Here is a 14,318-nt window from a genome sequence, read left to right on the forward strand (position 1 = left end):
CGGCTGGGGGAAGCCCCAGCTGCCGGTCGGCGCGGCCCGGTGCACGGTCCCAGAGCCGGGACGCGGCCGCTGGGTGCCAAGCACCGAGTGCGGTTTTGTGCCCATAGCCCAGGGGCGGGTAGACGGCCCGTCATTTCATTTTGGCGCGGAAGGATTGCGGTCTCATGTCTGCTGGCGGCGTGGGGTCAGGCGGCCGCGAAGGCCTCGCGAAGGAGACGGGGTCGCGGGACGCGTGGAGCACGCGCCGCGTCTCCTTCCGAGTCTGGCGAAATTTGGTCTCAAGAGGAGTCCGCGGCTGGAAGAAACTCCCTCCGCGCTGCCGCGGTGTGCGTCGGTCTGAGACCTTCTTCCAAGGCAGATGCCGCTGCGCGCGGCGTTTGGGAACAGGCTCCGTTTCACAGATGGCAACACCGAGTCTCAGGGGTCGACTGGTCTGACGTTGCTCTGCGCAGGCCCAGCAAATAACCCCGCATTGGATTCAGGGATTTTTGGCCTCTAGAATTTGCCCCCGAACTTGAGTTGCCGGAGATGCAACTTGAAAACCAGCTTCCCTCTAGGACGCCTAGAGATGGGACTAAGGAGCTCTCAGACTTTCTCCTCCGTGTACGAGCCTGTTACGTCATGCCTTTTCTTTAATTAGGGCTTAAAATTGGCACCTACAGCAGGTAGCTGTCAAGGTAAGGCCAGAAAAAATGTGTCAGTATTCCAGAAAAGAGACCTATATTTCAAAGCCTGAAACCACCAGGGGAAAGGAGCAGGTTGGCAGCGTCCTGGTTGAAGCCCATAGATGCAGATTTTATTTGCACGCTTTCTTCCTGTGGAAATCTGCCCAGACTTCCTCCGCTTGGCTTCCTTGACTTTTTTCCCCCTCCCCATCTCCTTTTTCGTATAGCCCATTTAATTTTGCATATGCAAAGACAGAGATGTAGATCTCTTTTAGGGCGGCAAAAGAGAAAACTGCATGTGACCTCTTTTGACAGAAAGCTGTGTCAGTGGGTTTGAGTGGGGAAAGCTGTCTAGGTGAATTGAATCCAGCAAATGTTAGACTTCAGCACGGAAAGAAATTGCCCGCATTGAATGACACCATATGGTGGAGACACAGCAAGCTAATGACTTCATTGGGAGTTTTGCCAGTGTAAGAAGTACTGAATAAAGTGTGCTCAATAGATTAATTTACTGTGGTTGTATTTCGAAAAAGGCTGGGTGATTGGATGACCATTAGGAACATTGTGGTTATGCAGGCTCAGATAAAGGCAATCAAACGTCATTCATCCGGGCATCAGTCAGTCAGGTGCTGCCATCAAGAAGGATTCCCCTCCTCCACACATGCAGCGCACAACTGTTGCATAATGATGCACCACACATGAACTGCGGCTGAAGGCAAGAGACTGGGTATGATAGACCATTTGCCTGAAATGGCTTGTGAGTCTGGTATAAATCCAGCCGCACCTTCTCCAAAGACCCTCCTTGCCTACCTTAGTCCGTGATCGGGGCCCCTAGGTTGTGGATCAAGAGTCCGCTATGTTCAAACATACAGTAGAGAGATGGTCCCTGCCCCACTCGGCATACAGTCTACCCAGGAGGCTAAAGACCGCAGAGGGCTACAGACCTATTGCAGAGTCCAGGGAGCAGTGAGACAGTTGGGTCAATGTGGTCGGCGGTGGTGACAGCGGTTCAGCTCCTGGCAAGAGGACAACGTTTTTTAGGCATCGAGGTAAAGGCGGGGAAGGAGGCTGCTTTCGGAGGAGGCCTCCCCCAGCATCTGGCAGCAGAGGGGAAAGCACAAAGGTGCCAGCTTGAGATGTAATCAGCTGGGGATGGAGGCTGGAACTGGGCTGAGTGGAGACAGGGCTTGACATTGCAGCGGCAAAGAGGATATGAAGGGCCTTGAAAGTACAGTGGAGTCGCATCATACGCGCATTTAACTTACGCAAATTCAACTATACGTGCTGTTCCAAGCAGCGAAACACTTGAATGATTTAATTTCTGAATATGATCCCTCTATGGAACGAAGCCGCAAAATCACATGTAGTACTACTAACGATTTGAGACCGTACCAAGAAATGTTTGAGCAGCTCAAGAGACAACAGCGACAGTTGCTGATCACCATGTTTTTCAAGAAAAAACAACCAGCAGCGGATGAGCCTACGCAATCAACGTCTCGAGCTGAACTAGAGCCAAATACTTTGTCTACGACTCGCTCTCCGTAATTTTGACTATACGCAATTTTCGCCGTACGCGCTGACTTTAGAACCTAACCCCGTGTAAGATGCAACTCCGCTGTACAGACAAATAGTTTGCGCTTCATGAGACAGAGAGTCGGAGCCAGCAGAAGACACAAGAAGAGGAGTCGACATGGTCTGATCGATGGTTTGGGTAGTGAAACTCTTTGCAGCAGGCCTGTACTTCAGCAGACTTCTCTGGAGCTGTAGCTAATGCCACATCTGCTTGGCCAACATTTATTGGTAACCAAGGGCAGGTTTCCCTGCCGTTATATTTTATATTCATTATCTGAGCTTTGCGGCTAATGCAGCTAAAGAGAAGCTATTTACTTCTCGTCCCTAATGGGACAAGACTCTCAGCTCTCTTTTGACTGCGAGGCCCCCATCTTTAAGCTCAGAACAGGAGGTTGTTCCCTCCATTACACCCTTTATATTGTCCGTTCCAAGAGGATATTTACAAAGATTATTTCAATGCTCTCTTCCCCCAAGACTAATTTTTTATTTGGCCTATAAATATGAATCTTGCTTTGAACTGCTTCTGTGGCACTGAATGCAGTTACATGCATCAGCTAGTTCTAGAAATCCATACAGCTTGGATTTAAAGCTGAATAAACCCACAAACCCCATAGCTAGGTCTATAAACGTCATTGCATTTTTATATACATGTAGCTTTTTTCCTAAAAAAATCAGGATTACTGCATGGAGCTATAACAAAAAGTCCTTTGGTAATTCTGTGGGTAATTTAAACCTAGAAATGACACACTTTTCCTAAACTACACAATCCTTATTCTCTGATGGTTATGGTGGTAACTTTCCCTCATTTCCAGCTTGCTCTGTTTCTCTCTTAAGACAGCATACAATATTCAATACTGGGTTCTGAATTTTTTTTAAACTGTGCCATATAAATATGTATTTTAATATCTTCATCCAGAAAATGGCACTCTCTCACTGATGGTTATGTAACATCCTAACCTCTCCACCACCGTTTCCTCTAGCCACGACAAGCCCGAGTTTTGGTGCGCTCATATTCCACCCAGAACGCTGCGACAAAGGTCCCATTTGAGACCCATCATTTTTACATCCTTCCACCGGCTTTCTAGATCATCTCCCACCTCTGGTCAGCCGATGACGCCAGCCTTTAAACAAAAACATGGGTGCTTTCTTTCATACCCAGGAGAAGCTCCTTACAGACATACAGCCAAGCCACTTCACTGTTCTCCTTCACATCCCTCCTGCTGACATATGGAAACCAGGGCCTGTCCCGCTGACCCATGTTGGTTCCTCATGCTTCGCCCTTGAGTAGTTTCCATCTTCTGACTCGAGGCTTGTGTACATCACCAGGCTGCTGCCATAGCAGCTTTGCCAGGAGAGCTATATCCACAGAGCCTCCTACCAGAGCCCTGCCATATGGCAACAGGAGGGGTTTTGCCATTGGTGTAACTGCACCGCCTCCCCAAATGCCAGAAGCTAAGCCAACAGAGTCCCCTTCCTCTTAGCACAGCTGTATCTGGCAGCGAGAAGGCTGCGTGTTTTCCAGGTAGGGTAAATTGGCCGGGTGTGCGCCTGATCTTTCCATACCCTTGGCTGATTCGGCAAGGATGGCACAGCTTTGCGACACAGACAAAGCCTTGAACTATAACTGTAAGCTCTGCGTTTGCACTGTGTCAGTGCAGCAGGGTCTGCAACTAGAGCTCTGGGCACTGCAGTAATATAAGGAATGAATAAATAATCCTTCCCAGCAGGTTTGTTCTGCAGTACCTGTGATCTTGCCCTCTCCTCTGGAAAATGTGTAACCCTACTCTTTACTGCCCACGTTTATGGCTTTCCCATTCAAAAGCGAATTTAAAATGTTTTGTTTGCCAGTAAAAAAAAAAAAAGATCAGTCCCTCAGCATGTGTGTAGTACAGGTTGCCATGCATTGTATAGCACAGCCACGCAGCCTGGAAATTAATTGAGTTACTTCTCTAGTTTGCTAAGCCATCAAGGAGCAATTAATGCCTTCATCGCTCAGCTGCTTGGATGTTTATAAGGCCACATTTAAAACGAGAGAAAACACCCTGCTGCTTTTACAGAGTGAGGCTTTTGCTACTATATGACTAGAATCAGGTGTAACCAGGAGCCTAAATTATTGTGTGTTTCACGTTAAACTGGATTGCATTTGAACTCCAGGCATGAATTGCATAATGCGAATGCCCCCGGAGCTGCTGAAGGAGAGTCTGTGTCTAGATCCCAGTTTGGTTTTCTTCCAGCCTTCTAAATCAGCTTACCTTATACCTTAGAGAATACTTTTATTTCTATAAATATCTCCTTTTCTATTGGCTAACCCAGATAATCCTGTGATCAACCGTGCAGCCAGGGTGTCACTTGAATAGCACACGGAACGGCAGCGGTCGTTTCCGTGTAGGCAGTTGTACTTGCTCTGCAATATCATCATCATGTAATAAGAGGGGATCTCCTAACGTCTGCCACTGTTGCTCTTTCCTGCCCCTGAGACTTGTTCAATGGTGGATAAATGAGACTTTGCAACACGGCCCTTTGCACATTCAGAATTTTGTAGTTGAATTTAGAGTCATAAAGGTTTCTAATCCCGATCTGCTCAGGGGATGTATTGTTCTACTCTTAGTAAATGCTGCTGCGAATAGGATTAGCATTTCATCAGCCTTTTACTGGGAGCACTAACCTAAAAGAATAGGGCTTGATTCAAAGCCCCCTGAAGTCAATGGAAATACTTTCATTGACTTGGACTGGTTTTTGGATTATACCCATAAAGATAAAACAATAGGGAGTTTCGCTGCATCTCTGTTCAGCTGCGTGGCCCTGGAAAAAGAAGCAGAATTTGTGCATGTCAGAAGGCGCCTATTAATTTGGGGTGTGTGCACACGTTATTTCAAGCTGCATATTAACAAGCTGAGTGCCATGACAGTAAATTCTAGTGCAGAAACCCCCCCAGAAATCATATTTAAAAAAATGTCAAGCCACTAGAATTTATACCTGAGCAAATAAGCAGGGGAGTACGTGTCTGATTGCCCCCATCTTGCACTCTCTCTCATTGCTCATCTTCAGCGGTAAACTCTTAGGGGCTTCCACCATGCTTTACACTGTTTGCACAGCACTCAGTAAAAAGCAGCCTGTTCCCAAGCAGTATCTCATGGCACTACCATAATAACATGTAACATCACAAAGGTCTAGGTCAGTGGTTTTCAATTGGGATATCGCACGATCCTTCCAAGGGTGGAAGGCCCCTGTGCCAGGGGGTAAGCAATCATTCCTCCCTTGCAGGGTGCACTTGTAGCTGCTTCCCATCTCCCCCCAGCAGCGCGCTTCACCATGGGCGTTCGCACAGGCAGGTGGCTATGGAGTCACTCAGCTGGAAATTTTAGCCCAGCTCCTCTCATCCCCAGGGCTGTTGGGAAGTGTTTGGATGCACGTGGTTTCAGTCGCTGACATGCAGGTCACTGGTGGAGCAGCTGTACTGCTTGTCCCCTTAGATGCAGGGAGGGGGCAGATGGTAGAAAAAGCAGGGCACGGTGGGGTGAAGTCTTGCCCCCACTGCTCATACCTGGTACCAGCTAGATTCTAGCTCTGTTGTTCTCAGCTCCAGTCCCAAAAAATTACGGAGGTTGCCTTTAAGGCTAAAAAGCTTGACAACCACTGGTATAGGCATTTCAGCTAGATTGACAGGCTACTGATGATAGAGGCAGGCAGAACAAAAGCCCAAGCAAGCAGGGCTGACCATGACCATGAGATTCAATCCTGCCATTGCATTTCCAGCCCCAAGTGCTGGATTCCTCAGCTCTACCATCACATGAGCAGTCTTTAAAAGCCTGGAGTTGTGACCGAAGGTTTTATAAGCAAGTTCGTTGGAAGAAGCTCCCTGCCGCAAGTCCGGCAGACGTTGGTTTGTTGTTTGGGCTGTCCATCGGCGAGATGGATTTGCCATAACAGAATTCCCTGAGCAGGAGCGGCTAGAGGAAGTGTTCAAACACAGCTTTGTCCTCCCAGCGTTATTAGCAGCTTAGTCAAGGCTATCTGTGCCATGCGGTTTCCTCCGAGTCTATCAATGCCACCCTTGTGTGGAGCAGAGTGTGCTGAAAGAGGTAACCTGGAGCCTGTACTCCTGCAGTGGATCAGCCACCTGGCAGAGCAGAGCAGAGCGGTTTTGCACTAGACAGTTAGCTCTGCTGCACCTCAAAGCCCTTTTCCCCCAGAACCCGGGTGCCGGGAAGGCAGCAGGGCAGAGTTCTTGTTGCCCCAGGCAGCGTTCCCCCTCGGTCTTCTCTTCTCCAGACTAAATCAGCCCAGTTCCCTCGGCCTCTCCCCACCAGTTCTGTCCCCCAGCCCACGACCATTTTCACTGCCCTCCACTGGACTCTCCAATGTGTCCACATCCTTCCTGTAGTGGGGGCCCACAGCTGGACACAGGACTCCAGATGTGGCCTCCCCAGTGTCGAATAGAGGGGAAGAATCACTGCCCTTGATCTGCTGGCACCGCTCCTACCAATGCAGCCCACGATGCCAGTCGCCTTCTTGGCGACAAGGGGATGCTGCTAGCTCCTATTCAGTTAATGTCCCCAGTCCCCCAGGTCCTTTTCTGCAGGGTTGCTGCCTAGCCAGTCACCCTCAGCCTGCACCGGTGCAGGGGATTGTTCCCTCCTTAGTGCAGGACTTTGCACTTGTCCTTATTGAACCTCCTGAGATTTCCTTTTGGTCCGATCTTCCAGTTTGTCAAGGTCTCTCCAAATCCTAGCCCTACCCTCCAGCATATCTACTACTCCCCATTGTAAAAAATATTTACATCTTATAGCTCTTCCCATCCTCAAAGCACTTTACAACTCATAACTCAGTCATCTTCTTCCCCACATTATGAGGTAGGCCAGTAGCTTTGTCCCTGTTGTACAGTTGGGGAGGTCTAGGTCCACGTGACCGGAGAAGTCTGGGGCAGTGTTGGTATTTGAACTCCGAGTTGCAGACTCCAGGTTTCTTCAGTGGTCTGAACTTTGGGTCATGCGCAGCTGCCAAGCGGTGGCTGTGGCGGTGGTTCATGGTGGGAACGCATGCCCAGTAGAGCTGGACTGGATGCGACTTGGCTTGGAAGGGAATGCAGAAGCCCCAGAAAGGATGTGTTAGCATCAGCCATGCTCTCTTCCTGGGCTCCGCCGTGGTGGGTGCCCCACACAGAGCAAAAATCTCTCTCTGCCTGGAAGAACTTAAATCCAAAACAGTCGAGTCGGAGATGGGGCAGGAGGGGACCTTGGGCTGAGAGGGGTAAAGGGACTAGCCCAAGGCCACTCACGAGTAGGGGCCTACTTAACTAGCAGTGAGATGAAGCCACCTTCGTGGGTTGGTCGTGGCATGAAGGCTCAATTTTGCAGGCATTCGCCGGCGGCCCCACTGTCTCCACAGATTGGCAGAGGCCCTGTCATCACCGCAGACAGTCAATGAGTTTCAAGCACATGAGAGTGGCTGCAGGGATTGCTGCGTCGTCTAAGTATTGCAGTAAGGACTGGGAGATTGTAAAACACCGTATTTTATGGTTGTGGGGGGGTTAGGTTGATTTTGCAGGAAATTGCAATCAGTGGAATATTTCTCAGTTGATACTACTGATTTTCATGGTTTGTGCAAAAACCGTCAAATCGTGAATTAAGTAGGTCCTTACTCATGAGGTCAGTGGTGGAGTACTTGACTCAGAGTCCGCTGGCTCCATTGCCTGTCTGTGGAGCAACAGCATTAGTCCCAGACCCCCCGAACTGAATGAAGGCAACGAGTGATTTACAACTGCATGGCAGCACGCAGGAGACTTTTCCAGTTGATGCCCTTTCCTTGCAGCACAGGCGTCTGAATTCTGCTTTGGGCCATGCACACGGCCCAGTTTATTTTCCGGTGGTTTGCAGTGCAAGTTGACCGACACAGATGGTCCATTCGTGAACTCTGACCGATATGGTCAGCCGCTTGAGTCTGTGGTGCATTTCCTAGTCAAGGGGGTTCAGGGATCGAAAGGGTGCCGTTAGCTGCTGTGTCCTGAGAGCCCAGAATTGCACCAGTCTCATTTGTCTAGCATGCTTAGGAGACTGATAAATGAGGTTGGAGATAATCGGATGGTGGGGGAGAGGCTACTGGTAAGGGAACCATGCCAGGGCGTAAAGTAAGGTAGAGCCAGCTAAGAGGGAGATTTGGATCAGGGTTTTGCTGATGGGAAAGACAGCACAGATCACCCAGTAGCCTGGCTGCAGGCCATTAGTGTACGACATCCCAGGGACACTGACTCTCTGACCCTGCAGGTAGGCTATTGGACTGGAACAACATAGCCCTGGGAAAGCCCAGGCAGCTCCCCACACTGCATGTGATGGAGATGCAGGAAGAGACAAGAACAAGGGGAACAGAGGGATGAAAGGATGTGGCAGTCTTTGGGTCCTAACCCAGACTCAGGGGCCAATGGGAGGGCATCTTAGCACAGCATTAACACCTGTGGTCTTTCTGTCTGCCATAGGGTTTACTGTCAATCCTGCGCAAACTGAAGAGCGCGCCAGACCAGGAGGTGAGGATCCTTCTCCTGGGGCTGGACAATGCTGGCAAGACCACGCTTCTGAAACAGCTGGCGTCCGAAGACATCAGCCACATCACACCGACACAGGTAAGACAGGCCCTGCCCAGATGGGAGGCTGTTCCTCCACCTTGCTGTGTCCTACGCACCATAGTAAATGGGCAAAGAAAAGGTGTGCCAGGGAAATGCGATGGGCTGAATGTGGGGGCTGGATTAGATGTCGGGATAGATGCAGCTCACTCAGCATTATTAGCAGGATGTGAGCAGGATAATGGGTACAGCCCATGGTCACCATCAGGGACACAAGCTATGGGCCCAGTTCTGGAATCAAATGCACAGGACAAGCACCCTAGACGCCTGCAGAGTTGCTCTGGCCCCGGTGTAACACAGATCAGAGTCTGGCCCTGTTGGCCTTCATAAAAACACAAGCAGCTGATGGGACGTGTCACAGCTTCTGGCCAGTTGTCCCTCACCTCTTTCCCCCAGGGAGTCCCAGGAACTTGCCCCTCCATCATCGTTGCTGTGAACTGCCCTGCTTTTAGCCTCCTCACTGGAGCAGCAGTTGCACGTACCACCAGCATGCCGCCCAAGCTGGCCAGCGGAGGCTGCTCGAGAGCTGCATGAGACACTCCTCTCCCCTCCCCACCCCGCTGACACTCCCAGCCCCCGGCACCCCAGAGCAAATAGCCCACGCTCAGATTCCAAGCCCTGCTCCCCCAGGCTGGGTGGCAGCATGTTGCCAGCCCAAACCACATCCTGTTTTTCCAGTTGAACGCCCTTTCAGTCGCAGCGTTAATTGATGAAACGGACCCTTCAGCCACGCAGCTGTTGCTCTTTTAAGCTCAGTGCGTCGCTGCCTGGTGTCGACTAAGCCTCCGACCTCTGGCTCTGCATGAGACCGCGCTGCATGCTGCTTCTCAGTGCGCCCTCTGTTTTCCTCCTTATCTCACATCTCTCTCTCTCACCTCTTCCTGCACCCACCCTCCTGAACCCTCCAGAGGCCCCCACTGCAACATTCATCTTTGTAGCCATGACGATGTCAGCCCCTGATCCCAGAATGTGTGCATACAGACATGCACGAGAATCTCGTTTGCTCTCCCTCTCACCTCTTCTGCAGCTGAATAGCAGCCCAGGCCCATCTTGTGCCTCTTTCCTGCACCGTGATAATGGTGTTAAAGCCATACTCTCCTGAACACGATCCCAAGATCCAGGGTAATGCTGCTTGTGACTTCTCTTGTAGGGCTTTAACATTAAAAGCGTACAGTCCCAAGGCTTCAAGCTGAACGTCTGGGACATAGGCGGACAAAGGAAGATCCGGCCGTACTGGAGGAACTATTTTGAAAACACTGATGTCCTTGTGAGTATTAACCACGATTGAGTGCTGCATTAACATAAGGGCTTTCCATGTTGTCAGCCAGAAAGTCAGGCAGCAGCACCATTGCGGGTCTTACACGAACCATTCGGAACAGATCAACAAGTAGCGGGGAAGGGAGAGGGTGGCATTTGCAGAAACATCTCTGTTTATTCATAACATCTGCAGCACAGTGCGCTGGACCCACACCCACACTTCTTGTGCCAGTCTCGTTAAAATAGCATATTGTTTCTCAACACGTATTAGTTCACATCTGTAGTGCTTCCCACTGGGGAATTTCAAGGCATGTTACAGCTGCTAATGAACTCAGCCTCCCACAGTGAGGTAGGTCATTTTACAGTGCTGGGGGGTGGGGGAACTGAGGCACAGAAAAGTTGAATGACTTGCCCAACGTCTGACAGGAAAGCATGCAGGAGGGGAGTTCATATCTCCCAAGTGAGTGATTCTACTGTAAGACCTATGTTCCTCTACAGATTGATGCTTGTAAAGAGTCTCAGCTAAACGCTTAATTATAATGGAGGGTTGTTACGCTTAGAGCGGATGGCACAGTCTCAAAGTGCTGTATAGGTAAAGTTAAATAGCGCCTCCAAAATGCAGCTGCTCCTGAATAGAGGCAACAGCTGTGGAGAAGTCTGCGTAAAAAGGAAGGGGGAAAAATCCTGAGCAAGGGCACTGCGGCAGACCTCTGATCTGACCAGAGGATCTTTGAGGTCCATCCAGATCAGTGAAAACCTCTGATCTTGAAACCTCATTTAAAAGATCCACACACACACCTGCTTGCCCCTCTAACTTACCCCAATAGAAGGGATCACAGAATCATAGAAATTGAGGGCTGGATGGAGCCTCAGAAGGTCGCACCTGAATTTCAAGGCAAGATCATCCCTTTCTAAACCAAACTTAGACAAGTGTTTTTCTAACCCAGTGGTTCTCAGACACATTAGACACAGAGTGCCCCCCCCCCGTGAAAATGCCAGCTCTTAGCTTTCATTTCATTTTTGACTACGGAAAAATGAGAGAGCAATTCCCCTGTAGCAAAGAACTGAGAAGGATCACACCAGGTCAGAATGGTTTTGACACTCTGTGAATCACGCTTGTCACCTGCTAGCACTAGTATTGAGCCACATCTTGCAATGTGTTTAAAAGGATCTCACTGCACCCCAAGGGACCTTAACAACTTGGCTGAGAGCCACCGATCTAATCAATTTTTAAAAACTTCACCAGCCACCCACTATCAGGCATATTGCCACACACATCTCCCTAACTTACTATAGGTAAAGCGGGGGAACAAGGGCACTGTCAGTGTGCTGTCTCTGCAAGGACGAGGAGGCGTTAAAAAACTCTCAAACAATCCAAGGAAGAGGATCATGCCACCACTGCTGCAGAGCAGGGTGCAAACCCCATGCCAGTCCATGTAGATCTAACTGTGGGATAAAATTTCTTCCTGATAAAGGGTAGTGATTGGTCTGACCCCGAGCAGAGAGGCAAGACCCTCTAGCCTGGAACCTCCGGCCTTGGTCCCAGCAGGAGCATTAGCACAACCCAGTCAAAAATCCCCAGCCTGGCTGCAGCCAGCACCTAATATTTCTGAGGAAGGCAAAAACAAATGCTGACACCTGTAGCAATGCAAAGTGAAAATCTTCCTTCTTGGCCCCATATGGTAACCTGCAAAGCCTGGACGCATAAGAAAAAAACAAACACCGTCTGTTCTCTGTGACCTGGGAACAGCAAGCAAAACTCCACACATCATGCCCCCCAAGTTTGAGTCAGCCAGGAAGGGAAATGGAAAGTCCAGCAAGGCTAGGAAATCTAACAGCCTTTTTTGGTCCCTAATGTTCAGGGATCCTGGTTTTCTTCGATTTTAAAAAATCCCCAATTTTTGGATTTAAAAAACCCCCAAAATCCACATTTTTACATGATCAAAATGAAACACCACTATATCTATCTCTCTATCGTGTTTTATTTTAATAATGGAAAAATGGGGATTTGGGGTTATTTTTTTTCAGATGAAAATTGGGGCTTTTTTTTATCGGAGAAAACCTGGATCCTTGCTAATGATCATCTATAGAGGGACACTCAGGAAAGTGAATTCCAGTTAATTGAAGGCTGTACTTAAAAGTGGATTAGTTTAAATGGTATTAAACCCCTGTGTGGACAGATTTTCAGTCAGCTTGAATTCCATCTTCCAAATTGAAATAAAATAACTTGGAATAAATAACTTTAATTCTGAATAAGCATGTCCACACATGGCTGGAATACAGGCTGATTGACTGAAGTCACATTAAAAGGTAACCTGAATAACATTTCCTGAGTGTATATAAGAATCAGTCTGTTCACCAGTCCTTTATATGAGGTACTGATTTGCTTTCCAATCATTAAGCCTCAGCTCTGCCTTATTGTCACTCCACCCAGATCAACACCCGCTCACCTGTTTGAGTTAGAGGCTGCGTTGTTTGAGATCTGGCTAAAACCAGATGGTAGTGAGGCAGGTGAAGTGGGGAGGGGAGAGGGCTCTAGCAGAGAGCATACAGCTCTTAACACCTGTCATTTATCAATGGCCTAGCATTTCTGGCTGTAATTCCTGGCTCTGTAACACACCATCCTGGCACTTGAGATGAGCTGAGATGCTCTAGAGGACAATCTGCAAATGCAGGCCTTGGCCATCTTGTATTTTTCTATTGTCTGGCACTGTTTGTTCCATTGGTCTGTCCAGAGGTCATTGGTGAGGGCTCAGCTCACGCTGGAGAAATAGATTCACCTGAATGCTAGGTCATTGCTTTCATCACCATTTTCCACATGGGAAAACTGAAGCAGAGAGGTGGAAAGCAGCCTGCCAGTGTACACATAGCATGCCTTGCATCGATCTAAGCTCTTCAGGACCATCGATTTGTTCTGTGGTCATACAGTGTCTAGAGATCACAGTCAGCGATTGGGACTTCTAGGAGCTACCACAGTACAAAATAAAAAGCCAGCAGTGTGGCTAGAAAGAGACCCTGCAACCTTATTTCTCTCTGCTGCACTGGAACTGCTGAACTACACCATCTTTCAGCGTAACACGCTAAAGAGCTGCACGCCTCAGCATCTGTGTAATGCACAGGGGACACGGCAGGCAGCGTTCCAATACAAAGGTTTCTCTGCATCAGATGATTCATGTTTTAAACACGGGCTGGGGGGTTGGGGTTAAGCTGAGGAGGCATTATAGGAAAGGCAGGGTGCTATGTTACATGACCACAGCAGAGTCTCAGCCACTTGCCTTCCTGAAGAAGAACCACACAAGAGAGGTGACAAGGGGAGGGAGACCTGCCCACATAAGGCTGATGGAAAAGGGGGTCTCTTCTTCACTGAAGGGTTTGAACCAACTTAGATAGTCTCCTCCCACCAAGGCAGTGGGCGCACAGAACACAGCCTTGGTGCAATACGATCACGTAGGGCTCAGCTGTGGTTCTGCATGTGAGGAGCAAGTGCTAGGCACTCAGACATAAGTCAGCCATGCAAAGCAGCAACCAGGAGCTACATCCAACACTCGATGTCTGTAAGAGGCAATGCACTGCAAGGGCAAGGCTGCCAAGGCCAAGTCACAGGCCTTCAAATCCTCTGGTTTTCTTCTGTCCACCTCGTAGCAGTGGCTTAACACCCACTCTTCCTACAACCGAAGGGAGGGGGGGACCCTGTCTTCCTCAGCCAGAACAGTGCAAGGCCTTTGGCAGGGGTAGCACAGGAATGGGCAGAGGGGAAGTGGCCAGTGGGAGTTTGACATCAGCTGGCTAGGACTGGGTTTAGCAGCAGTGGCGCAGTGGGCACTGTGTCATACACTGCAGACTGAGTAGTGGTGTCATTCCCAGACCAAGGTGGTGCTCAGCACAAACATGGCTGGGAGAAGACAAAATGAATGCACGCAGCTTCCTCCCAGTCACCTGCTCAGGGGTTTACCTGGGAGATGCACTGCTGAGCAGGACTTTGTGCATGGCACAGCCTCATCACCAACACCCACATCTGCCATCAGCAGGGAGGGTGTAGCCCCCTTGCTCCAGCCCTGGATTTCATAGTTTCATAGCAGCTAGAGTCGGAAGGGACCTAGGAAGATCATCTAGTCCTTGGCAGGAAAGAGCACCGGGGTCAGATGACCCCGGCAAGGTGCTCATCTAACTTCCTTTTAAAAATCCCCAGGCTAGGAGCCTGCACCACT

The 14,318-nt window shown here is 49.4% G+C and overlaps 1 protein-coding gene across 1 annotated transcript in view; it reads left to right on the forward strand.

Annotated features, from left to right (window-relative positions):
- The first annotated feature begins 8,278 nt into the window (after positions 1–8,278).
- ARL3 (ADP ribosylation factor like GTPase 3) overlaps positions 8,279–14,318 on the forward strand; it is a 24,258-nt gene continuing 18,218 nt past the window's right edge. The window contains exons 1-3 of the mRNA XM_019555488.1: positions 8,279–8,338; positions 8,710–8,853; positions 10,004–10,120. Coding sequence (XP_019411033.1) covers positions 8,279–8,338; positions 8,710–8,853; positions 10,004–10,120 — 321 coding nt within the window. The remainder of the gene's footprint in view (positions 8,339–8,709; positions 8,854–10,003; positions 10,121–14,318) is intronic.

Source organism: Crocodylus porosus, unplaced genomic scaffold (assembly GCF_001723895.1).
Source record: "Crocodylus porosus isolate Cpor-Errol unplaced genomic scaffold, CroPor_comp1, whole genome shotgun sequence".
NCBI classification, from domain to species: Eukaryota; Metazoa; Chordata; order Crocodylia; family Crocodylidae; genus Crocodylus; species Crocodylus porosus.